Source organism: Musca domestica, unplaced genomic scaffold (assembly GCF_030504385.1).
Source record: "Musca domestica strain aabys unplaced genomic scaffold, Musca_domestica.polishedcontigs.V.1.1 10, whole genome shotgun sequence".
Lineage (NCBI taxonomy): Eukaryota > Metazoa > Arthropoda > Insecta > Diptera > Muscidae > Musca > Musca domestica.
This window is the reverse complement of record NW_026712115.1, coordinates 3,033,791-3,052,660: the sequence shown is the minus strand read 5'-3', so window position 1 is coordinate 3,052,660 and position 18,870 is coordinate 3,033,791. Positions and strand designations below refer to the sequence as shown.

The 18,870-nt window shown below is 36.6% G+C and overlaps 1 protein-coding gene across 1 annotated transcript; it reads right to left on the bottom strand.

The window, feature by feature from the left end:
- Positions 1-432: 432 nt before the first annotated feature.
- Positions 433-18,167, bottom strand: LOC101895080 (DNA polymerase zeta catalytic subunit). The gene is made up of 17 exons (XM_011294157.3): positions 17,944-18,167; positions 17,440-17,669; positions 16,891-17,380; positions 16,327-16,831; positions 16,133-16,249; positions 15,654-16,067; positions 15,522-15,588; positions 13,510-13,623; positions 10,140-13,389; positions 5,532-6,011; positions 5,141-5,475; positions 4,860-5,078; positions 4,222-4,792; positions 1,569-1,682; positions 1,320-1,510; positions 1,018-1,245; positions 433-951 (listed from the first exon to the last, which is right to left on the bottom strand). The coding sequence occupies exons 1-17, from the start codon at positions 18,067-18,069 to the stop codon at positions 555-557; spliced, it is 7,848 nt and encodes a 2,615-aa protein (XP_011292459.1). The 5' UTR covers positions 18,070-18,167; the 3' UTR covers positions 433-554.
- Positions 18,168-18,870: the final 703 nt, after the last annotated feature.

Genomic DNA, 18,870 nt, shown 5'->3' with positions numbered 1-18,870 from the left:
GGACAAAATGCCTTCTGCCTTAAAAAGGGTTAGACTTAGTCGGCGATACTAATTACAGGTGCCTTTAAAAGCACACCGCAATCTGCACTTGACACCCTACTCAACTTAAAACCCTTAAGTCTTATTGTAGAAGAACAAGCTGCTAGGTGTGCCCTATGACTCAATGAACTCAATGGCGGAAAAATTTTCGATATCGAATCAGAGAATTTGGTCACTCCCCTGGTGGAAGCGGGTTCTGTTGAATTTCACGTTTTCGATGTCAGTTTTAAAGCATGTTGTGTTTTCTAGTAGTCGTCCGAATCGAAGTCGATTGTTAAAGATTAGGCTACCAATACAGTTCACCTCTTATAGATATTTCTTCAACGTGGTAGACATGGCGTCTCTACTGATTAGGACATAAAAGTCAGAATGAATCTGCTGGGAATTTAAGAAAACTTACAACAAAGTTTTTGTACCAGCAAAAATATTTTTTTTTTCATAAAAAATGTTACAATACAATTTCTTATAATAAATAATTTACAGCATGCATACATTTATATATTAAAAATCTAAGACTAAAATTTCTCTTTAATTAAATTACGAAAATGTACAATTTGTTGCAAATCACGACGTTTCACTTCCAAAACATACAACACCGGACAATCCAATGAGCTACATTTCAAATCACCAACTCGACCACAACATGCCTGACAAATGTGCTGCGTCGTCAGATATCCTTTTTCAATTTTGGACATTTTCGCTTGTAATATTATCATGGAACGTGTCGGATTGCCACAACAAACATCACATATTCCCTGTTTGGTGTGTCGGCCACAGTCCACCATACAATTGGTGGAGGAGAAGAATTGGGATATTGTACTTTTCTTTGATTTGCTATTGCCACAGGGTATGACCTCATTGGCCGATGACAGAGCTGGTGTCATAAGGATTTTACGTGGTAAATTTGCAAACCTTGAAGTCGAGGAGGAAGTAGAAGTAGATTATTATGTTAATAAGTTATCCTGCTAATAAACATACCATTCATTGACATCAGCTCCAATTAAAAGCAAACAACGATTTAAGGGCGGTATAATGGCCTTAGTTATATAATATATGCCATTTATTTTGAGACCCTCATCGGCCAGTACTTCATGCGGATGACGTATTAAACGAATCAATGGCACACCGGGTGGCCCATTGGTTATTATGAATGGGACACGTTCTCCGCGTCTCGGTATGCGACGAGGATCTGTCTGAATCCATTTTCTTTATATATCACAATAAAAACAATTTACAATTTTTAATAAGTTTCTCTTAATTTTACCAATAGTTCACTGTACCTTGTCAACTCCAGTGCAGGCACACAGGCATTGGCTTTATAGCCATTCATGCCTCTAAACTCCTTGGCAAAGATTAAATCTTGTATATTGGCACGTCCAGATAACAGTTTGGTAAATTGCCTGCAAACATATTGCTTCACTTGGCTAACGTCAGCGGTTTCGAAAAGTATTCGTAAAACTTTTTCCAACATCTGTCATACATAGGGAATGAAATATAGCTAAGCTTTCAAATGTTTTCCACTGCCTTACCTTTGCGACCATAGGACAGCCATCTCTTCGCACAGTTTCAATACCCTTTGCTTCATAGACGGGTTCTTCTTGATCGGGAGTTTCATACATATAACCCACATAACGTTTTTTAGTCTGGAATAAAATATACAAAAACAAGTAAGCAAAGGCTAGAGTCATGCGGGGCCAACCACGTAATACCCTACAGCACTACAATATGTTGGAAGCCCCTTATACCCAATTTCATTTTGGAAGATTTCGTTTTTGAAATAATGTCATAGAGCCCTGCCCAGATGGGTTTTAACCGGGGACATTTACCCAATATTTATGCACTACGTCATGTTGTTAGGTATTCGAAACAATTTCACACGAAAGTTGTGGTCCAACTTACAGTTAAATATAATCCAATGGTCATCCAAAATGCTAGACTTCTTCCCTATCCTTAACTCTCTTCTGATGCAAAATACCGTTTCGATTAGTTTTCAATTGTGGCCTATAGAGCGACTACAAAACAAAATTAGAAAAATTTTAATTTTTGTAGTCCATTTGAACCCCTAAATGTACATCTTAAGAACAATAGGCTTTAAATCTGACCCTAACCCTACCCCCATGCAAAATTTCGTGAGGATCGGACGATAATTGCGAACTGTATATAATACCCTCAAAACGTAATGTTGCAGGGTGTAGAAAAAATTTAGAAAATTTACAATTCAAAATTGAAAATCAAATTGAAAAAATCGCATGCGATAAAAAATATGATAAAATTTGAAAAAAAAAGTGGAACAAAAGATTGTCACTTTTTTATTGGTATATTTTTCTAAGATTTTATCCTTTTCGAATAGATGGGAGTTGTGAAAATCGGCCCTGGGGTTCTTAGCTTATAAGGAGAATAACTAAGATCTCTTTCTTTTACATTTACAGGTGGAGATAAAAATAAAAACTGCAACAAAGTCAAAAGCCATAATTTTTACATTTTTTTGAATTTCATTGAATGAAAGCAAAAAATGTCGGAAATAGCATCAAATTATGTCCTGTTGGAATGTCCAAGGTCTGCGGCCAAAATGTCTGCATGCCCAAGGCTTTAATACACCGTCCACAATATTTTCGCGATAATATTCGGTATTTATTCTGATGCCACGGTCGATTAATACGAGCGGAGAGCGACCATCGGCTGTTATGGCAGCCCATACCATCACCGTGGCCGGCGCTTGAGTTCTGTGGGCCAACCGAAGGCGCACATTTTCAGCTGACCTATTTGGCAAGTAAATACGATCATATTGTTTGTTTGCAAACTGCTGGACAACGAATGTTTTCTCATCGGAGAAACCCAAATTCGGCAGTCACCACTTTCGGCCAAGCGAAGCAACTCTTTAGCTCTTTTGAGTCTTTTTTTTCGGTGGAATTTTAATGGCTATACCCCGAGTTCATTTTTCAATATTTGCGATATGTTCAGCTCACGAGCCATTTTTCGGCCACTGCGACGCGGGTTTCGATCAAATCCCTTCTTTACTTTTCGAACCATTTCTGCGGATGTTGCTGTTTTCTTCCCTCCACTTCCTTGACGTCGGGCTACGCTGCAAGGATCACGGTAACGAGCGATGGTACGAGACACAAAATGTTTAATTAACATTTAACATTTCCGTTGCGGTGGAATTTTAATGGCTATACCCCGAGTTCATTTTTAATATTTGCGATATGTTGAGCTCACGAGCCATTTTTCGGCCACTGCGACGCGGGTTTCGATCAAATCGCTTCTTTACTTTTCGAACCATTTCTGCTGATGTTGCTGTTTTCTTCCGTCCACTTCCTTGACGTCGGGCTACGCTAAAAGCATCACGGTAACGAGCGATGGTACGAGACACAAAACATTTAATTAACATTTAAATGCTGAGTGGAGAGAGTGGTTTTTCCAGCTAAATATAAAGAAATCACACTATCACGCTTGAATTCCATCACAAATAACTTTTTTCTGGAAAATTCTCACAAAAATGCTTTTGTACGCTTGTAAACAATATTAAGAGCTGTCACTGGATTAATTTTAACAGCTGTCGGATGAGTGGCTTAGAAATGTAAAAAATTGTTGCAGGTTTCAGTTTCTTCATCTCACCCTGTATACTGTATCTATTTTGCTACATATCCGATATCTTGGCTATTAGCATCACTGTATTGGCCAGAAGTGACCTTTTAATGTATTGTGATTTGGCTGTGATTAAAAATATTCGCGGTTAAGTCCAATTTTCCTATTTTCTTACATAACAGTCCTAAACTCAACTGCAAAAATCAGCAAAATTTCCTGTTTTTGGTCCATTTCAACCCCTAAATATTTTGCAATCATCTCCAAAACTAAAGGGTTCTAACCCCACCTAAATTTTCAATTTTGTGAGGATCGTGTCATAATTGTGACCTGTAGCTTGATTATAAATTAACATGGACAGATGGACGGTCGGGCATACATAACTAGATCGACTCAGCTCGGCGAGATAGAAAGATCCATACATACTTTCCTATGTCGGAGACCAATATTTCGAGGTGTTATATAATTTTTGGCTCAATCAAACTTATAATACCCCCAACACACAGTGTTGTAAGGTATAAAAATAATTGCCAAACATTCATTCTTTCCAAACACCATCAGATTAGAAAGCCATTTTTGAACATTTCTTCACACTCTTACCTGCAGTATACACGGCTGATAAACCTTTTCCAATTTCAATTTTACGGGATGGGGATTCTGTTTTGTTATCGCATCGGCAATTTCTTCACCAATACGAAAAGCTTCCTCGCGATTGCGACCAGGTACCAAAACGAAAAGAGAATCGGTGTCACCATAGACAACCTTAACATTCCACTTTTCATTGGCTTCAACCGTTTTAATTGCCCTCTCCAATGTTTCACGGCCTTTAGCCACCACCGAATCGCCCACCTCTACGCAAGGCATGCGACCACTAAAATTTGCTGCCGTATAACCGTAGGTGACATTTGCCATCAGTTTTAAGCCCAATTGACGCGAATGAAGGATGCGCTGCAATGCTGAATTGGTTTTGTGTAACTTCATGGATTGTTTTACCATTTGACGCGTGTCTAGAATTTCGGTCAGCATTCTGGGTAGAATGCCTTCACGTACGGACGACTTGACAAAGACCACACCGCATGGAGAGATTGTGATGAGATCAGAATCCACCAGTTTACGCAGCATTGTGGGTGAGACACGCAGCTGGGAGGCACCAAATTCAAATGGGGTTGATCTGAAAAGTTGATAACATTTAAAGTAAACTTAGTTTGTGGGTAATGAAAAGAGAAAAGCCTATTTACATTCCCAAATGTTCCACACGTCCCAGGCAAGTTGAAAAACAGTAATTATAACCAATTATCATGCTGGGGTATAAACTTTGAAAATCCAAAACAATCAGGGGATCCGCATAGAATCTAGACTGGGGCTCTAAAATTAAGGGTAAATACTCTGGCGCCCTCATATGGGCTCTTTGTTGAACGCTGGGCGATGCGGGCACCAAATTTTTGGGTTTAGCTATTCTGTAATTAAGTAATGAAAATATTACCTCTAAATGATTTATTATTGGCAAATGAAAGCCTACCTCAACATCATACTCTCCACACGAAATTGTGAACCTCTCGACAGGACTTCATAGAATTGTATGCCAATCAATTTTGCCATTTCACTGGTGCGTCCAATCAAATCCAATTGATCCAATAATGCCAGCGTACCTCTTACCCTTTCCAAATAGTATTCCAAAACAATCCAACGTGATCCGGGTGAAAAATACCATTCCGTCAACGAACGATAACTATGGCAGGGGCAACGTTTGTGCAATATGTGATACATGACATTTTCAAAGGTATAGGAAGTGAGGGCTATCTCGGAACGCATGAGCCGCCAGACATCCAATAGAATGCGGCCACACAGTTTCATCTAAAATGCAGATATTGTTGTACATCTGCTATTCATAAAGCGAATATTGTTCCTACCTCCACATCCAAATCGGTAAACGAATCCCGATCTTCATCAACAAATTCCCTAGTCTTTTGGGTGGGAACTCGTGACAGCAGAGGTGCAATATTTAAACATAAATACTTGGCCCGATCAATAATATAACCCCAAGAGGACATTTCAATTTCATAGCCGGCGTAAATATCGGGATCCCAACGTGAACATAGGCCCAATAGAGCTTCCAACGCTTCAACTTCATTGTTAACAATTGTGACTTCAATATCTTCATCCAGTCCATGGATATGACCCTCTTTCGTTACCTTATCACGGGGATCATGTACCATAATGTAACCACAAGATTTCCTAGGCAATTTCTTTGCGTCATCAATGTGATCACTGGGAATGCTATTTTCAATGGCGTAGAATATACAGCGTATTTCATCGATTTGGGGATTTGGAAAGAAATCCTCACGAGTGGCCACAAATAGTTCCAAGGTAACCGTGGTTAGGTAATTGAACTGAAATTGGAAAAGTATTGTTTAATATAAATTGTTGCAAAGAAATACAGAACATAGTTCAGGGCAGACTGACACTTATTTATTGGCAAAAATAACAAAGTGCGGTAAGTTGAAACAGGTTAGGTTTAACGATGCACAGCAGCATGTTTCACACGGAGACCTTTGGACAATTGTGTTTATCTCAGAAACAGTGGTGATAGGAAAGGGAACGTTATAGAAGAGAACAAGCTAAAAATCAGCCAAGTTCAGCCGGCTCAAATTTTTATACTCTCCACCATTCGGAAGGAACTTGAACATTTTCTAAAAAAAAAATCTGCCGAAAAATACAGCTCAAATGAAAACCTTTGTATGGAAGCTATACAAAGGGGTGGTGCTGCATAAGTAATTTTTTGTCATAGGCTGTAGTAACGATTCCGAACTTTAGATACGAAATTTGAAACAGTTCTGGTGAATACTGTCGCTATATCATCAAAATACCTAATAAAGGGAGGTACCATTGTATGGGTGTAATAGAAAGATTCAAATACCAAATGTGAAACAATTCCGGAGAATAATGTCGCTTAAATCACCGAAATACCGTAAATAGGGAGGTACCACTATACGATGACGTGGACCTGCACAGATAATTTTCTGAGATAGGCTGTAGACAGACGGACATCACTAAATCGACACAGAATTTTATGTTGATCAATAATAGATATACTTTGTGGGGTCTAAAATTACAAAACTTAATAAACCCTCCATACTATGGTGGAGGGTATAAAAAGAAAGGTAGGTTAGTGGAGGTGTATTACTAGTAGGGTTTGGTTAGGTAAGAGCTACTTTTGGCAAACGTAAGTATAATGAGAAGAACGTTAGGGCGGTCAGATATGTGATGCTGTAGCTGCCAGTCAGTATGCCCATCGCTTAAATCAGACCTGTTAATCGATAGAAGGGTGCAGGATCTTCTTCTCGAGATTGCTAGATGTTATGCAAGCATCTTCGGTGACAGTCATCTTGAAACAACTTATATTTGCTTATCGGTGGTTTAACAGTCTCATCAATTGGTAGATTAATTGACTGGAAACTACTGCGAGCTTATTTATCAGTCATTTCGTCATCTATATCTATAAAAGAGGAAAATGTTTGTATGTTTGTTTGTTTGTTTGTTTGTTTGTTTGTTTGTTTGTTTGTTTGTTTGTAATTTATGGACTCGAAAACCGCTGAATAGATTTTCCTGAAAATTTCCATATATACTGCAACATCGCCTGAAAGTAACATAGGCTATATACATTTTTGAATTTCCACTTGGAACTGGAGATATAGCATCAGAATCGGAGATACCTCCCAAAAATTTAGATTTTATATGCACATATCTATTGATTGGTTGAAGATACAGTCTCCAAATTTGGAATACGTAACGGAATTTGGAACAAAAATAAGTTTGTCAAATTATATTGTAATCGGTTCAGATTTGGATATAGCTCCCATATATATTTTCGACCGATTTCGTTCATTTGATGCCTCAAACACAATATGAATGTTCGATTCCAATGAAATTTGGAATGTGTGACGGGATTTAATCCGAAAATAAATTTGTCAAATTATATTGAAATCGGTTCAGATTTGGATATAGCTCCCATATATATTTTCGGCCGATTTCAGGCATTTGATGCACCAAACACGCTATGTATACCCAATTTCAATGAAATTTGAAACGTGTGATAGATTTTATCTAAAAAATTGATTTCCCAAATTATATTGAAATCGGTTCAGATTTGGATATAGCTCCCATATACATTTTCGGCCGATTTCATGTATTTGGTGGACCAAACTCGATATGTATTTCCAATTGTAATGAAATTTAAAATAAGTAACGGAATTGGGAGCCAAAATGAATTTGTCAAATTAAATTGAAATCGGTTCAGATTTGGATATAGCTCCCATATATATTTTCGACCGATTTCATGTATTTGATGCACCAAACACGCTATGTATCTCTAATTTCAATGAAATTTGGAATGTGTAGCGGAAATTAAAACAAATATACATTTGTCAAATTATATTAAAATCGGTTCAGATTTGGATATAACTCTCATATATATTTTCGACCGATTTCATGTATTTTATGCACCATACACGATATGTATGTTCGATTCCAAAGAAATTTGGAATATGTAACGGGATTTTGATTAGAAAATAAATTAGTCAAATTATATTAAAATCGGTTCAGATTTGGATATAGCTCCAAAATATATATTCTCCGCCGATTTCACATATTTGATGCACAAAACACGATACGTATATCCGATTCCAACGAAATTCGGCATGAGTGGCTAAATTTGGTACAAAAATAAATTTGAAAATTATATTCAAATACGCTCAGATGTGATTATAGCTCCCATATATATACTCAGCCGATTTCACATATTTGATGCACCCAAAGCGAGAAAGACAAAATCTGGCACCAGCAAAAATTGCCAAATTATATTGAAATCAGTTGAGGTTTGGATATAGCTAACATATACATTTCGGCAGATTTCATACATATTATGCACCAAACACGATATATATGACCGATTCCAATGAAATTCAGAATGTGTGGCGGAATTTGGTTATAATAATAAATGTGATGATGTCGAAATTAGTTAAGATTTGGATATAGCACCCATATATATATATATATATATATATATATATATATATATATATATATATATATATATATATATATATATATATATATTCTCGACCGATTTCACATATTTGACGCACCAATTTCAATGAAATATGAAAGGTGTGGCGGAGTTTGGTGTAAAAGTAATTTTTTTAAAATTATATTTAAATCGGATCAGATTGGGATATGATTTTAATAAGAACCATTGACCCACAACGCCTTAGGCTAACACTAAAAAAGAACACAACAATTTATTTGAAATACGCTTATTACGGCGAAGTATGTTGCTATCTCGAATTCACTAATTGCAATAGAAATGCCACTCTACTTAAAAAAAATTGCAGTTTCCTGCAGGCTTGGTATTTGCTATGAAATAAATAAATCCAAAGGACAAACCCTTCGTGTATGCATGTCATGTTACTGCTTTTGTAATGATTTTGTTTATTAACGCATTAAATTAGTGCAATATTTTTTTTTTTAATTTTTAAATTTGTTTTTCTTTATCCAACATATATTGGTAAATAAAATTTTGAATGCATATAAAATCAAAAGGGGTAGCGAAGCGCACCGGGTTCAGCTAGTTCACTATATTGCTGTGTTCAACAAAGCGTAATGAATTCAGTTATCTCAAAGAGGACTTTCTGGCAATCAGATATGACTCTCGATTCAATGGCACTTGACTTGAAAGATTTAAGGGCGGTGCTGACTCGGATAGTTACTAACCCTAAAATGTTATTAGAAGGTTCCGTATTGGCAGCCTCCTCCTCTCCTCCGCCTGAACAGCGCTGTAATTGTCATTAAGTTTATAGGAGCATTTAATATTTAGATTAGTTTTGAATACTCCAACACGGATACCATCATGCATCTTGGATCATGAATAGCCAGACCGTCCCCCTGCGTGGAGCATAGTTGATTGCTATCGAACATGTCCACAGGTTGCGAATAGTGGAAGGCCCAGTGCATATACTGGGTAACTGCGAAATAAATAAGCAGTCACGGACAGTCAGCGGGCCTGGGGGAAGATTCTCGGCTTAAATATCCAAGTGCCAATGATGATGAAATAAGGGTAGCACTCCAATATGGACTTCTTTGTTATTAGCAATTAAAAGGTATTTGAAAAGTGTTCCTTCTCAGACTGCAATATGCTATTCTTCCTGGTGACTAAATGTCAGAAATTTTATAGGAACCCAAAAAGGACAGACTCGCAAAAATTTAAATCCCTTAAGACAGAGTTGAAAAAGGACTCTAGCCGTCTGAAATCAACCAACGATGTCGAGAGAGCGGTTAATGTAGTCACAACTGTCCTTTCAAGCTATGTGAAATCTTGTTCTTTATATAAATATTTAGAGGTCGATGCCCCGCTAAAGCCTTTGGTAAAAGAAAAAGTTGCCAGATACACATAATCAAACTAGCCATTATGAAGCCTATTATTAGCTCAGAGAACTACAAGTTACAAAATAAATTTTACTTACCTCAATATCTGCCTTGGCTTGTTGTAGATTTTCTAAAGCCACTTTAAAGCCATAGCTACTATTAAATGTTGTATCATTACTATGGCCACTACCGCCACCAGTTGTTATATCATGGACGTTTAGTTGGCGCAAAAACGAAGAACGTTCCAACTCGGCTAAGGCAGTTTGACTGGATACACTGGATTCGCTGTTCTGCGAAGAATGTGGCAGAATACTTTCATCGGCGCACGTGGGCACAACATCCTTGTCCTTTACATCTTCTTGATACGTAGTGGCATTGGGGGGGTTATGTTTCTCCATGGCTTCTTGCATTTTTTTATTCAATGAAACCCGTCTCAGTACACGTCTATTGTGTCGTCTTCTTGTTAATGGATTAACACGTTCCAATGGTATTTTTTCCAATTTTGTAGTGACCGGAGTAAAACTTTTGTTTATTTCGCGATTTATTTGGGATTGTTCTTTGACTACGGGCGTTCCGGGGGTTAAAGGTGTTAGAGTTAGACTCATGGAAGAACAATTTAAACTAGTGTCACTATCATTGTCACCATCACTGCCACCGGCATTCAACATCATTGTAACCTTTTGTCGCCTCACTTTAATTGGACTATCTTCTTCGGCGGCTAAATTGTGCATTTTCTCTTTTGCGTCTTCTTCCTTGAGATTTCCTTTTAGTTTTAACAACTCTCGCGCTTTGAGCCAAAGTTTTGCATCCTGTCTAGAGGGCGCCGACATTTGTGGTTCAATGGCTACAGTTGTTTGATTGGCAAAATATTCCCTGACGCGCTGGGAGTTGCGATATCGAGTCAACATTTCTGGTCCACCCAAACGCATCAACTGTTGTCGTCTCCATAGAGTAAGACCCTTTACATCACTACCCAAAATACTTTGAAATTCTTCCAGATCATTGAGTTTATTGCTATTAATTTGTAGAATTGTAAAACCAATTTCTTTGTGTTTGGTAACATCATCTGGATTACTGTAGAACGGCTTCTGAAATTCATATTCTGGTAATTTGAGTTTTTCACAACCTTTCAAAACCTCCTCTCTTGTGGGTGGTAAATCAAGTGGGGTCAAGATAACCTCTGAATCTAGAGGTGGAGAATCGTGGCTATTGCTTTCATAGGATGAAATTATTTGAATGTTATTATCCTCGTAGGAATTGCCTGAATGTTTGTTTTGCAATAAAGAACTTGGACTTGAATTTTGAGTAAACAACGAGGGACTGTTTTCATAAAATGTTAAAATTTTGTTGGTTTTGATATGGTTTTCTATGGGTGGACTTGGGGTTTCGATGATTTCATCCTCCGAACTTTGAGAGAAAAACTGAATTGACGGAGATTTGGAATGTTGGATATTTGTGGATTGGGGTTTATCGGAGTCTTCGGTTGCCATTGGTTTTCCCAGACTCTCACCAAGAGCAGATAATTTAAGAAGTGCATTGAATAAATTCTTATTTCCGGAAAATCCCAATGACGCTGAAGATATTTGGGAATCTTCCGATAAGTGTTTTGACATAATATGCAGGTCTTTAGAATCTTCATTTGGTCTTAACTGGATATCCTCTGTTAGAGTCCTTAGAGTGAATCGATCATTTGAATTAGTTTGCTTGTTATTTGCATCGTTATTACCTCCATCTGTTGTTTTTAAGCCTACAGACGGTTGTGCTATATCGCTTTCCAAAACAGTTATATTCTTCACGAAACTCTGATTGTTATCATCAACTATCAGACTTCTGTCATCGTCCCATTCATCTACAACATCTATCATAGATGTTTCCCTTGAACGTTCAATGGTTTTGAATGTTTCCTCCGAATCACCACTTGTTTCGAATCTTAAATGTTCCATAGTACTTGAGGTGTCGTTGTGCTTCTCATTATCACTTGTTGGTTGGCATTCTTCTGGTTGTGTTTCTGTGGTCTTCTCTTTCATATTGTCTGCTTCAATTGGATATTCATTGTTATTTCCTTCTTGTAAACATTCTGTAGGTTCTTGTAGGGCAGATTTATATTGTGAAGCCTCATTTGTAGTTTGAATTTTATTTAATGGTTCCTCTATTGTACTGGCTTCTACACTGCTGTTTTTAATGGAAAATTTACTGACGGGACTTTTGTGTTGCATTGTACTAAAAGTATCACAACGTTTCCCTTTATTAGCTGCAGTTTCAATTCCAGCCGACTTTTCTTGCATCGTACCGTCTACTTCTTTGTTATCCTTTGCATGTACAGAATCTTGTTTATTCTTCAAGTTTGCTGGCTTGGAATATACCTCTGAGACTTTTTGAATTCGTATGCCACAGTTTTGTAATACATGATTTAGAAGAGATTCTCCATTGATTTCTGTTTCATTTGATATTTCCAAATTTTGTAATTTAAAGTCTGGATTTTCAATAACTTCTTTTGGAATAACATTCTCTTGTTTTTCTCCTCTTAAATTTGCAGACACTTTTTGACGTACTCTTTTCAAACGTACACGACATTTCCTTCTTGGCGTAGGAATAGTATCAACCTTTTCTGCCATCCCTAACTTTTGACAATATTTATGCTGAGTGTTTTTAATCAAATGATCCTTAGCATGGTTATTTAAATTTTCACATCGATCCTCGCTCCCTTTCTCTGTTAAAGACTTTAACATGTGTTCATTATTCTTTACTTTAGCTCCATTCTCTAAATTAGCTGAATTAATTTTATGATTTTTTAAATTATCTCTTTCGCTATTCATGGCATTTGAATTCTCCAAATGGGTGGCAATTACCTCACCATTTTCACAAGTTATTTTGAGTCTTTTAGCCAAGCGTGATGTGCTAAGAAAACTACGTCTTAGACGTTTTAAGTTCGGTGTTTTTCGATACTGAAATGAAGGATTGTCAGCCTCATCATCGGACTCAATAACCTCATCATTATCTTCATCCACATTGTCTTGGTTAGCAGATGGAATGGTGTCCTTAAAAAGTGTGGTAATACTACTTCCTTCGTGATTTGAAAGTGCCTTCTCAATATCGTTTTTATTCGTTTGTACTTTCTGTTTCCTACTTTTGAAAATTTCAATATTTCCACCACTTACGTCCTCTTGTTTTTGGGATCTTGAATTAATTTCATTGATTTCATTTTCAGAATGTTCCTGAATTTGCCCTATTTGTTCATTACCTTCTACACTGTACACTCGCAGCAATTTCTCATTGGTTCTTCGTGGAGTCAGATTACATGTAACATGAGTTTTATCCAAATTTCTTTTCGAACGTCTTCGATTGACACTGAAATGAAAATAAATGTAATTCATTGAGTGCGCATTATTGCGAATAAGATATCCAAAACGATTGACAAGATATTTCAATTGAGGAAAAAATCACATCATATTTTATTTGACAACTTACTTGGCAGTTTCCTCAACGACAGGGAATTCAAACACGTTTTCTTGCTCTGATGACTCCACAGAAATACTCTTGCGCCTTAATTCGGTCATTGCCACTCGTCTGCGCAATGAAATCCTGCAAGAAAATATTTTTAAAATATTTAAAGACTAATCTGACTCAATATAACTTAAATGCACCGAAACTCTTCTTGCTCGTCAGCTGAAAAATCTTGTTCAAGAGTAATGCATACTTCGATAAGTATAAAAGCAAAACAAGTAAAAAAGCTGTAAGCTCGGTCAGACCGAACTTTGAATACCCTCCACCATTTGGAAAGAATTTGGAAATTTTCAAAAACCATAAAATACGTTAAAAATTCTGTTAAAATCTTAAAAATACCAAATGTTCCCGATATACAAGGGTCTATACGAAAAAAATGCGACAAAAATTCGGTGAATAATGCAGTTAAAATCATCAAAATACCGAATATAGGGAGGAACCATTCTGCCTTAGGCTGTAGTATCCATTACGAACTTTAAATTCCAAATTTGAAACATTTGCTGTTAATAAGGTCGCTAGAATCATCAAAATACCGAATATCGGGAGGTACAGTTGTATGGAGGCTATACGAAAACGTGGACCTGCATAGACAATTTTCTGTCATAGGCTGTAGTATCCATTACGAACTTCAATTACCAAATTTGAAACATTTCCGGTGAATAATGTCGTTTAAATCACCAAAATACCGAAAATAGGGAGGTACCTTTATATGGGGGCTATACGAAGATGTGGACCTGCACAGACAATTTTCTGTCTTAGGCTGTAGTATCCAGTACGAACTTCAAATACCAAATTTTAAAAAATTCCAGTGAATTATGTGGCTAAAATCATTAATTTCGGGGGTAACGTTGTATGGGTAATATACGAAGACGTGGACCTGCACAGAAAATTTTCTGTCTTAGCCTATAGTATCCATTACGAACTTCAAATACCAAATTTGAAACAATTCCGGTGAATAATGTCCTTTAAATCACCAAAACACCGAAAATAGGGAGGTTCCATTATATTGGGGCTATACCAAAACGTGATTTCCAAAGACGGACGGACATCGCTAAATCGACATAGAATTTTATGCTGATCACGAATATATAGACTTTGTGGGGTCTAAAATGCATATTTCGAGGTATTACAAATGGAATGACAAACTTAATATATCCTCCATACTATGGTGGAGGGTATAATAAAAAATGGTAACATTAAGTCAGCTTTTTTTTTGCTTACATACCTTTCTTTTCTTTCACAGCTATTTATTATTCCTAGAATGAACACAATGGAACAAAGGTCTCCGAGTGCGTAGCAGCGCATTCTTAAATCTAACATGTTAAACCTAACTATAATGCGATGAACAGGTAGCTCAGAGATTCTGGATGAACGACTTTTTAAAATCAGAATGGAATAAAGTTTTCTACAGATGGTAAGTACTTCGATGGAATTGTAGTCAAACGACTAAAGTAGAAGATAAATATGAAGGCAAATAGGAGAAGAAGCTGCGGTCTTAATGGCTTAAATTTGGTTGTTATCTAAAATCCTAAAACGAATTTTCGATATAAAAACTCCTCGCCTTTAGGGGATTTTCAGAGAATCACATCCTATGACCCTTATGTGTGTTAACGACGTCTAGCAAAAAACATTTCATAGCGTTTCAAGTGCCATCTACACGTCACATTGAGATATTGTACTGTATTCGCCATTACTAAAAAAGTACTGTACATTTTGTAATGTCATAACGTTATATTTCGTCAATAGATGTCGTTGGCATTTTTGAAATATCTTCACGCCGACTTCAACACAATCTATAACTGAAAATTGTAATTTCGTCCAGTTTACCCGGTGTCGAAAACTGTTGATATGTACCAGTCTTGTACAAAGGTTCTTATAATGAAACTCCTTTTACGCCTAACTAGGGTCAACCTCATATATTTCACTAATTTTTAAATCGTTCATTTGAGGAAAAAAATATAAAATAAAAAACTTACAAATTCTTTGATTTCTCCGCAACCGATGATAAAGAAGAAGCTTCGGCATCAGGATTTGTTACTGTTTCTAAAATAAAAAGGCATAACACATTTCAGATCTCTACAATTTCTCGCCTTCCATTATAAACTTACGCTTCCCTGTCGAACGATTGGTAATAACCAAGGGCAACGGTTTGTATTTATGACCACTTTTGGGTGTTCTCGGCGAACGAGATGGCGATGCGGCGCCAAGTGTATGTCGTCTTTGTGGCGTAGTTGGGGTACGTGGTGGTGTTTTAGCTGCGGCTATATTTTTTGTACTTTTACTTGGTGTTTTAAGTATATCATCAGAACCATCGTTTTGTGGTAAAGATGTTTGTATCGTTCTTTCTGTTGATGTTTGTGTCAATTTCAAAATGAGATCATCCAAATCGTCAAGGGCAACAGAAAAATCATGTAGATTATCATCGGTGTCATCGGTTTTATTTAAATCATCATCACAGTGAGATTTCTCCAATACTGCTGCGGCGGCGGTCTCTTTGTCTAATAGCTCGGGAGACAGGGCAACTAAATGGGGGTGGTTTTGAAATGTAAATGTGGGATTCTTTGCGTGAATTTTCCTAGAAACTTACACTCCTTTTGATTTTGTGATAACGGAGCCAAACTGCTATCCAAATCTATCTTTTCACTGTTATTATCCTCTTCTAACTGTTGTAAGATATTCAACAACTCCACGTCTTCCTCTCGTACTGCAAAAATTACAAAAAGATAACAATTTATTAAACCATTTATGTATATTGCCTCAGTCCGCCAACACACTACTTACATGTTGCATTATGTGGAACATGCTGCTGTGATTGTGTTAAACTTAATACCAACTCTTCATCCACTATGGTTTCATCCATGAATATACTTTCATCTTCTGATAGTTTTTCACTATCGGCTCTTGTTAAATCCAACAATTCTTTGTTCGAAATACTTTGTTGAAAAACATTGTTATTGGACAAATGATTCTCCACAAAGGAAGCATTTATTAAATTCTCACTTCCATCGGAGCATTCTTCGGGATAAACAGCATTTTCCATCATTTTTGTAAGATTAAATGTGCGCTTTTGTTGTCTTGTTAAATTGAGGCTAGTGTTCATGGTCATATTTGAGACATTCGATTGTTGTGTACAATTTATGGTTTGATCAGTTAATTGAGTGGTTTCCAATATGGAATTCTCTAACGCTATTAGTTTACTAACTAAGGCAGTACGATAGAATACTTCGCTTTCAGTGGGATATGCAATGGGACGCTCTTGTGTTGGTGGGACTTCAAGGGCAGGAATCTGCAAACAAGATATTGCATTTTAAAACAAATAATTGTATTTTAATCTTATCACATTACCCCTTTCAATTTCTCTTCATCATCCTTAAAAGTCTCAAACAATTTTTCTCTACGTAACTTCTCATCGTTCCAAATAGATTCTATTCCCGGATTGGAATGTAAGGAATTCTTGCCTTTTGTAACAAGCTGAAAACGATTCAAAATAAAACTTGAACCAATGTCACATTCAAGACTACAGCATGAAATCTTTTTGGCAATATCACAGTCTAAAAGCTGAGCCTCACTGATTGCCTTAACCGCTACACTTTCAGAATTGTCTGATCGACGAAATTTTACAACTTCCAATGGAACATGAATCATACTCATGCCATATAGATTATAATCAATCATAAATTGTAAAATATATGGTACGTGAGCTTCATGTGGATGGAAATGTTTGTTCATAATGGCTCCATTTTGTAATAGATTAGCTGCTCGCCGCACAAAACGAGGATTAAACATGTGAATCTTTAGGTATTGATGCTCTGAACGATGATAGCCATAAAATGGTCTGTATAAATGTAACAATTTATAAAAATTACCGAAGATATAAAAATAATTAATACTTACATGCCCTTAACCAATTGCACCTTGAAAACATGCTGAACATTCGAGCTCCCTTGGCTCAGAGATATATTTATGGCCTTATCCAAATTCATTGCTATTTGATATATTGCCTTATTAACCGACTCGAAATCTTTTTGGTCATAGGGCACATAGAAGTAGGGGAATACGCCATGGACATGCATACAAGTCTTTTGACCCTGGGCATTTGAACCAAATATGCGTATAATGGGAACCTATGGGCGGAGAAGGACAAATAATACTTTTAAATTATGACACGCTTTTTCCGAATCATATCAAGGACTTGTTTGGGTATATTTAGGTGCAGGATGAACCAAAAATCTCAACCGGCCTTAAAATGTTATGGTAAAAACTTGCTGCCAAAAATGTCACCTTAGTTCATAAGTATTTGAATGTACATTGGAACACACAAATACATAGTTTCTAGAATTTACATTCTAAAAGGATTGCTCCTCATTTATCCCAAGTCACACTGCTTTTCCTACCAACCTTTTTGATCTCTTTGCCGCGAAATTCCGAATAGACAGGATCCAAGCCAGGCACTGGTTTCTCCATGTAAAAGTCGGCAATAACCAGACGTAGTGAGAATATTCCATCATTTGAAGACATATTCATTCAATATTTAGATTAACAAAATAATAAAATTGTGAAATTCCTCGAAGACATGGTCTAAAACATGAGAAACAATCAGTGTTTATTTACATTGCTTCTTCTTGGCGCCCAAAGCAAAATATGGCATTCTACATGAATTAATAGCAAATTAATAACAGCTGGTTCAATAAAAGGTATCTAAAGACGAAATATATTACTCAAAGCACCATTCACATGTAGAAAGTCTACATATTATATATAGAAAGCATATATTTCGTTTTATTGTATCTTGGTTTTCGTAACCTCCTTCATGACACTTAGAAACCGGTTAAAAAGTATCTAATAGTACGTTTTAAGTTGTAAAAGGAAAACCCAAGTCCGTCTAAATTGTAAATTCCACTGCTTATACTTCAAAAAAAACATCATAAAGAAGGTTAACCCAGGAAACACTCATAGGCAAACCTAAACCTTAAGTTCATAATGCTGGCAATATTTCTCTTTCACCAAAAATCGTATGAGTTTTTGGCAGTGTTGTTATATTTAGTTCATGGAATTACCCGTGTGTCCACCCAACTTACTTTCATGAAATAATTTGTGTATTTGCAGAGTCTTGACGTATTTATGTCACACACCCACTGATAGAACCTCATTCATGATAGGTAAGTTTAATTGTGGAAAGTCTCTGTTTTTAAGACAAAGGGGTAAAGGTGGGAATACATAAAGCGCTTATTTGGCTGGCTTAAGTTTTAGGTTAACTTAGTTCGATTTTGGCCCTAGGAGGAGAAGCCAGCCGATGGCTCAAGCCAGCCACCCTTTTATATATCC